The sequence below is a fragment of the Sylvia atricapilla genome, chromosome 1 (assembly GCF_009819655.1).
Source record: "Sylvia atricapilla isolate bSylAtr1 chromosome 1, bSylAtr1.pri, whole genome shotgun sequence".
Lineage (NCBI taxonomy): Eukaryota > Metazoa > Chordata > Aves > Passeriformes > Sylviidae > Sylvia > Sylvia atricapilla.
Genome location: NC_089140.1, coordinates 46,694,562 through 46,704,079, shown reverse-complemented (window position 1 = coordinate 46,704,079; position 9,518 = coordinate 46,694,562). Strand labels below are relative to the sequence as shown.

The window sequence follows — 9,518 nt, the reverse complement described above, 5'->3', positions numbered from 1 at the left end:
GCTGGGATACTGGGGTGCCACTGATGTGCCGAGGTAGGAAAGCAGGGAAATATCACACTGGAACAGGAGGAAGAGATATAGGGACAGGGCCACTGGTGTGAGCTGAGAAGCTGGACCAGGTGATGCGGTAGGTAGTATCCTAGCCCTTCATTCCCCTCTTCTCTGGCTATGACTTTGTAAGTGGCTCTGTATGAAACCAAGATATAATTACATAGAGAGACAATGGTGTTTTCTCATTGGAAAAGTGCCTGTGTTTTCATTTTAACTGGGGTCCTTGCTCTGTAATTGCTTGTAAACACTCTATCAGTTATAAGAGCCAGATGGTGCAGTAGATGGCTTTCAGTGGCTCCTGAAAAGTAGAGAAGAATCTGACTAGACACCATTTACAATTATTTTTTCTGTGTGGAGCACATAGATTACAGCTTGCTTTAAACAGAGGGTCAAGATGAAGCCTCACGACAGAGGCTTGCAAACCCCTCACACTGAGCTTGGCACTGGCAGTGTGCAATTGATGAAGCTGCAGTGCCCACCCAAAATATATGTGCTAGAAAACACAAAAGAGTACAAGATTCTGGCTCTTGCCAGTCAGTGTCCATCCACTTCACGGTGTGCAGGGCTGGTGGAGGACCTCTGTTTTCCTCTGTACAGGTGCCAGTGTGGCCTTGTCTGTGCTAGATATATTCTGGTTTCGACAGGACCTGCATCTCCTGCCCTCCATCGCTTCTTTCCCGGAAAGTTCCCCCCAGCCTCTGAGTTCTTCTTTCCCTACAAAAAATAAAGAATGGTCAGAATTAAAGGAATCAAAAACAGTTAATCAGTTTAGGCACTGTGTTTGTGTGTTCCCTCCCTTCTTAGGGGTAGTCAGAGTGAGAGTAAAGGAGCAATACTCAGAAGGGGGGCAGAGGCTGTTGCTGAAGAAGCAGTAGATGAGGGGGTTGACGGCACTGTTCAAGGCTGGCAGGTTCTGAATAATCACAGATGCGTAGAAGCGCTCTTTGGTCTCAGGGAGTATGTTGAAGTTGTCCAGGATATCAAAAAGAAAATAAGGGCTCCAACAGAGAATAAATGCTGTAGAAGAGACAGAGAGAGGAACAGCTTGACATTGGATAGTTTGGCAATTTAGGGAGGTAATTACACACTCATGGAGTAACTGTCACAACGCATAAATATTTGTTCATGTGAAAAAAAACCCTCTCCCCATTCAGGATCTTATTTAAGAGAATAGTTATTAGATTGTGCTTTTATTTGTCTTTATTTTTATTTTAATGCCTATAAAATATATTATGTGTGTTTCTCTAAGTGTTTCGAGTGCTCCCTCTAGACATATTGAGACACTTCTGAACACTACACAACACATAAAGGGTAAATAGGTAGCCAGTTAAAGCATCATCAGTTATAGTGAAGTGCTCTTTTAATGGTCCCCAGAGTGAGCAGCCAATCTAAATGTACACGCAGCCAAAGTGCTGCTCCGTGACAGTGCTGCTTGTCACAGCCACCTATTAAAATAAGGTTCTCAGGCACCCAGGAGCAAGGAGTGACACTCTTTCACACTGCATTATGGCAAACCAACATGTTGTTTGGCATGCTGGCTGGAGGTGCTCTGTACATGCAGTGTGCAGGAAGATTCTTCTAATTTCCTGTACTGCCATTTGAGAGATGAATTTGAGGAAGAGAAGAGAGGACTGTACTGCTCATCACCTCTGCTTTTGTTCAGACGTGGTAGGGAAAAAGGTTAGCCACAGATCTAGCTGTGTTTACAGGCATAGAGAATTAATCTGTCCCTTGCAAATTTCTATGCCATCTCTTCTCACAAGGGCTTTTGATTCATGATTTGCATAGAAATGCTGGGACAGGCAGTTCACTCGACACAGCTATAAGTACCTAGGTTGCAAACATACAGGCAATTGTGAAATCAGACACATGATCACATCCTGACCCAAATGAGACAGCAGAGTAACCCCATTCCTATTTTCTTGTCACATTAATCAGAATTTGTTTGCTGGCCGTTAGCTGAGTGCTCACTAAAAGTGCAAAGAAGAGGTAAGCTCACATACTGTTTTCTAGAACAACCAAACAGGAGGTGTCTATGCACAGATAGATGCAAAACAGCAATATACAGTGTCAGAGTATGCATCATAGCACTCACTATTCAGAACTTTAGGTGGCTTTAAAAAAATCCACGGATTTTAGATGTCAATCTGTTTGCACATCAAAAGATGCTGGGTGCCTGACATTATCAAGGCCTGCTGAAATACTTGAGCATCCATGTGAGCTCTCAATATCTGACGGCCTTGCAGTAGTAGTTGTGTCTGACAAAAGCTTTCCCTGATTGCCACACAGAAAAGTCCAGACATGGAGAAGCTATTCTTGGGCTTATGAAAAGTATGAATCACACTGGCCTCACTCATGTCTGCAGATGCTGTCACTAGACAGTGAGCTTAGCTACTCAAGTGGCTGTTATCACAATATTCTCCAATCTGAATTTTGCACAGTGCTGGAAAGAGAAGCAGTCTCTTTTTCAGTGTCAGGGGATGACTGTCAGCCCTTGGGAGTAAACAGCTTTGGTTCCTTTCCTCCATGTCTCTGGCAGCTAATCAGCTCTGTGTAATGCTGCCTTTATTTACTGAGATAGAATATCAGCCTCCTAATTGCATCAGAATAATATTATTTCCCTAGGAGACAGAGAACACCTGCACTAAGTCATCTGCTGCCCATTTGGGAAAGGAGAGCTTATTCTTTCCATCTCGGCAGGCAACACACCCGTGACATCAAATACAATTGCTGCACATCTCGCCTCTTCTCTCCCTTGCAGCTCACACTCCATTCAGCATCTCTAAGCCTAAAAGACAACTCAGTTGCCCAATCTTTTGGCAGTCTGGATAGGAAGAAATGACCCCTTCCTTTGTTCCTTTTAGACATTGTCTCTTTACTTGCTTTATGCACACGAGAGACTGTGCATCTAATTTAATTTAAGACTTATGTCAGATACCTAAAATAGAAATATATCAGCCAGGAGAGAGGGGAAGGACAAGATCAGAAGACAATTCGGGTGTCTGAGTCAAGCTCCTTCTCCACCTTCTCCAAGCCATCTACTTTGTCTTCTGATGATAGAGGTTGCTGAGGAAAAGGAGCTTCCTAACGTCAGCATCCTCACTAGCTACCAGCTGTGGGGCTTTTCACTCACCAAGGATAATTACAATGCTGTACTTGATGGCTTTAACCTTTGCCCTGGATATGAACCCACGACTGCTGTAGCCACTGGAGGTCTTGCCACCTGGGAAAAGAACAGTTCAGCTGGTGAAAGAATTGGACTGGTGTGTGGATGTGTCAGTATGTACCTTGACAGTCAAGAGAGGAATACACAATGCCATCTTTCCCTGGCATCAGTCAGGACCTCAGTAGTTCCTGAAATTTGGACACTTGCAAGTCTGCTCAAGCTGGACAATCAACATCTGAGCCACCCAAAACAAAAAGGGAAAAAGTAAGCAGAGTAGATCTTCCTGAAGCATTGAGGCATGTGTAGTCTTGGGATGATAATTCCATAGCTTTCTGTGGCCAGGAATTTCTGACCTTGAGCAAAATTCAGACTTGCAAGGACATATGAAGACACATGAAAAATTTGCAGAGTATATGCTAGAAAAAAACTATTCTGGAAATGGACAAAGTTATAGGAATAAGAATTCTAACTTCTGGAATAAGTAGGTTTTACTTTTTATTCATTTTCTCACAGATATTGTCTATTATGTCTCTTAAGAGAATTTAGTGTCCAAGGAAAAATGTAAATAATGTTGAAATGAGTTATGAATGAACAAATATGGAAACCCCATTCCCACTGCAGTGATGGAGGCCCAACATGATACTGCATGTCCAAGCACTCCCAGATTTGTGAGGATCAGCTGGAATTGGATCCCAAGGCTGGAGTCACAGGTATGCTGAGACTCACCAGGACAGCTGGATATGATGACAGCCTGAGCTTTGCTCTTCATCCAGATGGTTCGAATCACAATTGAGTATATGACGCTGCAGAAGGGGGAGAGTTGCTGGTATTAGGCACAACGAATTTAACAGACATCCTGGTCATTCCTGCTTTAAGAATACTCTTAGCTATGTGAAAAGAGTTCACAGAGATTGTGGGACTGCATAGGAATAATGATAGTAAATGACAATAATAATAATAATAAATATGCTATGACTCTCCCGCAGTATTTTTCATAAGGAGATCTGAAGGCTTTTCACCATGTTAGTCCTTATGGTTGTCTTGGCTTTGTAGGTGTCAAATCTGAGGCTCAGAGGAATGCAGTGATCCAGACAAAAATATTTCAGGCAAGAAATATTTCATGCTCTTTGGTGATTTTGAGCCCGCCAAATCCATCTTAGTATCAGCCCTAGAAAACTAGCTCTGATGAGAGTAGCAACGGAGGGACCTGCTTTTGCTGCATATATGTTTTGATTTTGCTGTTATTTTGGAGTATGAAGCTGGTGAATAAAATTTCACCCTGGGGAATTTGATAAGGGTAAGATCCATGACAAATGCAAATAAATACAGCAGTGGTCAGTTTTGGGTCTCAGGGTCCTGGGTGGAAATCAAGGAGGAGAGAAGTGTCAGATAAATGGGAAGACTTAGATGATTCAAAACCAGATCCAACACAATTTGCATATTTAGAGAGGTTTATATACTTTCAGTAGGAAAGATGAAAAGTGCCCTAGTACACAATGACCTTGGATAGTTATGGACTTCCCCTGTGCAGTAGCCAATCTGGACTTCTATTGATCTAATATAGAATAGATAAAAATAATTCCTTCAAGAGCTGTTTAAACCCACATCCTGCTTGAGGATTTTAATTGCCATAAACCTTAGTGGTCCTTATGTGAAAAAGGTGTAAAGAAGGACATAATTTCTGAGTGTTTTATAGAGGCAAAAATGTGTCTTACTGTTATGTAGCTTCTTTTTATTATCAGAAAAGAGGCATTATTCTTATTAGTCCTTTCAGACTGATACATGAGCCTTTGCTACAGCATCCTCCACTGCTAGATGTGCTTGCAAAGGCAGAATTTATGCTCAAAAACTATGAAGGTTTGGAGGTTTCCTTTATGTGGAAGTTTGAGCCACCTGGTTTGCAGGCTCAGTAGGTGAGAGCTGTAAATTCGAAGTGCAGTCTGGGCTGTGCAGTGGAGCAGTAGCCTCCCTGCCCAGTGAGGGGTTTGCTTGCATCTGCCGTGGACTACAACTTGTTCTCCTTAATCCCTTCAAAAGTCCAGCTTGGCTCCCAGCTGATTTGAACTTTTTCCTTTTATCTCCTGGCTTTTCAAGAGCCTGTTTATTTAACAGCTCATACACTTGAGAGTTTCTTTGTACTTTTTACAAACGAGCGTGGAAAATTCACGTACTTGTTTCTCCTTCAATTGTTCCAATGAATCAGAATGTATTATCATGATAATTGTTGTCATCTTGAAAATTTTACTAGCTCACTCTTAAAAGTCCTGTTTCTATTTTCTTCCTAGCCTGCTGTCTCTAGCCTGACCTCTTTATTTGCAGTTGAGATAATGTCCTCTCTGATGCAGATTTTACTTTGTTCAGCAGGACACATTCAGAGTTTCTTAAGCATCAGGACAAAGGAGTCTAACACTGTAGTCAAAATATTCAGACTCCCTGCTTTCAGCCAAATGCCAAAAGGATTGAATTATGAAGCCAGGCTTCTCACTTGCTTTCCCTTTGACCCCAGAATTCCTGCCCTCTTGGCTGCAGAGCCCTGGTAGGGGCATGTCTTTTGCCAGGTACAGTTACAGCCTCTGTCTTCTCATTGGCATTTCACATATGAGATCACATACTGATTCATTTGAATCCTTAATTTTTAGAACTCCAGAGGAAAGTTGAATTCTTGTCTTCATCCATAAGCTTATAAAGTGCTGCCAACATAGTGGATCTGTGTGTGGTTTTTTGCCTCTGTTCATCTTTCTTTTCTCTGTAGCTGAAGCCACTGGAGCCTTCCTTACGAGGAGTGGACTAGAGGTGGTGCAAAGCTGCTCAGGGTTGGTGTCAGGAAAGAGAAGTCACTTGTCATGCTGGGTAAACGGAGCAACTCCTGTGCCAGCTGCAGTTATTCATTTACTATTTCATCTCTCTGGGACTCCAGTTCATAGTAGTGCCTAATTTCTTAATTTCTTTCTTTTTTTTTTTTTTTTTTTTTTTTTTTTTTTCTTTTTTTTTTTCTTTTTTCTCCCAGCAATGTTCGCTTGTGTTCGCTTAGAGCTGAGAAACTGAATTTTCCAGAAATACCTAAAGCATAGGATCATAACAGACAACTGCATGTGTGTTTCAAAGCCACAGAAGTAAAAAGAGGGCTCTTATGGAAGAGAAGTATTTTTCTTATGAGGGAAAAGGAACTTTCTTTCAGAATACATTTGTAACTCCTTTCTTTCTTGTAGAAGGTGCCTGGTTGGTCAAATCTCAAAAGAAATTCTCACTTGAAAAATGAAGTGGAAGATGAGCAAAGAGTAGTAGGGAACAGATGACAAACTGGTATTCAGAGGAATGTTTGGAAATAGTCTGCACCATTCCAACCATATCCTAATCTCTATTCGCTTCCTCTGGACATTGAACTGCTCAGCCTTCACTGGCAAGACATAGAAGAACCTGGTACATGTTGCCATAAAGCTCTTTTTCCAACCCATGTCACACCTGCATGCTGCTTGCCCTTGTCTCCACTGAAAGCACTGGGAGATGGGATGTGCAGCTCTTGAGGTCCAGATGTTGTCAGGCTTCTTTGTATCTGTAAGTGCACAGTGCTCTGGTCTTCCAGCCCAGGTTGTAGGTGAGAGACTAATGAAAAGGTTACTAAGGTAGGAAAGTCAAACCTGGATGGAAAATTCATCCAAGCTATTCTGAAAAGTAGCTGCTCAAGCTTTGAAGACCACAGGATAGAAAGGACATGCTGTTGATCTAAAAATGTGCTGATTTTTCTAACCCTGATAAAATGTGTATCTCGGGAAGTGGCAGAAAAATACAAAAATATGGCTCACATTATGGATGTATCTCAGAAATGAAATTCTTCTCATCTCCAAAATAAATTTAGCTTGATCCGAATTATAAATGTTTAAGAGGCATGTTCATCATAGCCTGCTATTAGTTAATGGTGTTGTTTAGTACGCCCCATTGGTAACTACAGAATTTTTTATCCATGTAAATACTTAACTTATGGTTAGTCATACAAATGCAACTGTGAATAATTACACTCCATCTGTATTTTAATTCATAGTCCACTTTTTTTTTTTTTTTTTAAATAAAATATCTTCTGGTAAATCTATGTACTGGTATTAACCATCAGAAGTTTTATTCATCTGCCCACTCTTTAAATGCAGACTTTTCTAAAGTAAATAATTGCACTATGACAGCGTCCCACACAGCCTCTGTACTTTCTAGTAAAATGAGCCTTTACCATGGCAAAAGAGCACTTAAACTCCCTGTTAATCTCTTCTATTTATCATCCAGTATTGCCTATTGTTTCTTATACTTTATTTGTGCAAAGTGAAACAGCTGCTTTGTTTTATGGCAGCTAATTTACAGCACTATTTGTCTAAAGAGGAAAATAATCTCATCTGAACAAACCATTGCAGGCACATGTAATGGGTAAGTGAAGAGATGGGCAGATATCAGAACATATGCACAAGATCTAGAGTTTTTATTTAGAAATGGAAATTGCAGGCAAAAAATAATGGCCTCACTGAATCAAGTTCAAAAAATGACCTTTGGTATTTTTATTATTGGTATTTCCAGTCCCTTTATTTGATTTAATTCAGAGAAATGCCTTTTATTTAATCTATTTTTTCTATCATTGCAATGCCTTGGGTTTAATTCCATATTTTTCCTTTTAGCTGATTTTGGTTTTTTTTTTTTTCTTCTAATTATTTTTCAGCTGCTCCAAAGCAAATGTTCTCTTTGGAGTTTAGATTTTAAGCAGCAGATGGATATCTTCTTCCTCTGTGCTTCAAGAGCTTTAGCAATATTTTTAAAACATGAGTTTGCAATTATATTAGGTAAATGTCTATGTATTATATTTATAATATTAAAATATAAAAATATATTTAGAAATCATGAATAACAGCTAAAAAACCTCTGAATTTCTGGATATTCAACATAATTATGTTTTGGCACAGAGTAGTAATGCAGAATAGAAAGACAGTAGCTCTTCTGTCTCCCCATCACAGGTTCTAAGGGGGCCAGGTGAAAATATTTGCAGGAGAGCAGCCTGTAATCTTGATTTGACCCACATTTAACCTCTGTTCAACAGTGGCCCAGAGGCTTCCAACTATCTCAGATACCATTTGAGCTTTACTTAGTGCATTTCAGAATGGGAGAAAAGGCTTCGGTTATAGCTGATGACACTTGTCCCAGAAGAGAAGAGAACTAATTACTGCAGGTTCCCTAATTACTTTTTTTAATTTTGTGGGGTTTCATAGGTTAATAATATCACTGCAGAAGAAGTGGTAGAATAATGTAAATATGAAGGAACAGGCCAATTTTTTAAGCACTGTATAGAAATACCTGAGTCAGGATCTGTGGGTATTCCTGTACAACATTGAGACAGTAAGGGCAAGGGAAGTTTTCATATGAAAAAAATAAATATTCTCCACTTTTTTCAGCTCTCAAAGATGTCCATACACTTGAGTTAAAAATATCAATCATAGCTTTTCATTTTCTTTTCATTATTCAGGTCTTGTTCACTGGTATTATAATCAGATAAAAAAAAAACTTGCTGAAAAACCACAAGCTATTTGATAACTGATTGCTGATTCTCTAGTTGTGAAGAAGCAGTAGGAAGAGACCTCAGAAGTATTAAAATTTTTCAGGCTGCTGCAGTTTTGTTCATAAATTACTTTTCTATACATACCAGTTTTTTTATAAAACAGGGGCTGAGGGGGAGAGAATGCTGTGCTCTTCAGGTTCATGTATTGGCTTGGAATCTGTAGAGTTTGCTCACACCACATCTGGGGGTTTAGCTTGTCAGTGGAAGGGTTTTCCACGGTGAGCATAAGGTTATCAGCTAAATAATTCATTGCATGGGCTGCAGTGTTATGAATAACACAACTCCTGTGAGTTAGTTGAAGGCTGTCAGGAACACGTGAAAACAGCTCTACTGAGAGAGCTGGGGGCTGGATGAGAGAAGCTTAAAAGATGATGGTGTCTGGACTGTAACAAGTGAAAACAGCTCAGCCAAAGCAGCATATCTGGTGTGGAATTAAGTCCTGCACCTGAAAAGTAAGATTTTATCCTTTGTATGCACTTCAGATGAACAGCACCAGAAAAAGTGCTGTCATCAGTGAACTGCTTTGCTCTAGAGGTTAGGTTTTCAGCAGATTCAGGCAGCAGAACTAATTAAGAATTAACTCTGCCAGCCAGTGTCCCACATTGCATCAGACACCTGCCATGCAGCTAAATCAGAGTACTTCAGCAGAGAAAATAAAGTAGCTGCGCAAACAATATGAATTCTTGCAAAAAAGGTTTAATTTTTTTTCCCTGT

At 40.2% G+C, this 9,518-nt stretch overlaps 1 protein-coding gene across 2 annotated transcripts in view; it reads right to left on the bottom strand.

The window, feature by feature from the left end:
• Positions 1-671: 671 nt before the first annotated feature.
• Positions 672-9,518, bottom strand: part of NPSR1 (neuropeptide S receptor 1) — a 56,878-nt gene continuing 48,031 nt past the window's right edge. For both annotated transcript variants that reach the window (XM_066327508.1, XM_066327589.1), the window contains 4 exons: positions 3,944-4,020; positions 3,185-3,274; positions 888-1,068; positions 672-765 (listed from right to left, as the gene is read on the bottom strand). In XM_066327508.1, coding sequence (XP_066183605.1) covers positions 672-765; positions 888-1,068; positions 3,185-3,274; positions 3,944-4,020 — 442 coding nt within the window. The remainder of the gene's footprint in view (positions 766-887; positions 1,069-3,184; positions 3,275-3,943; positions 4,021-9,518) is intronic.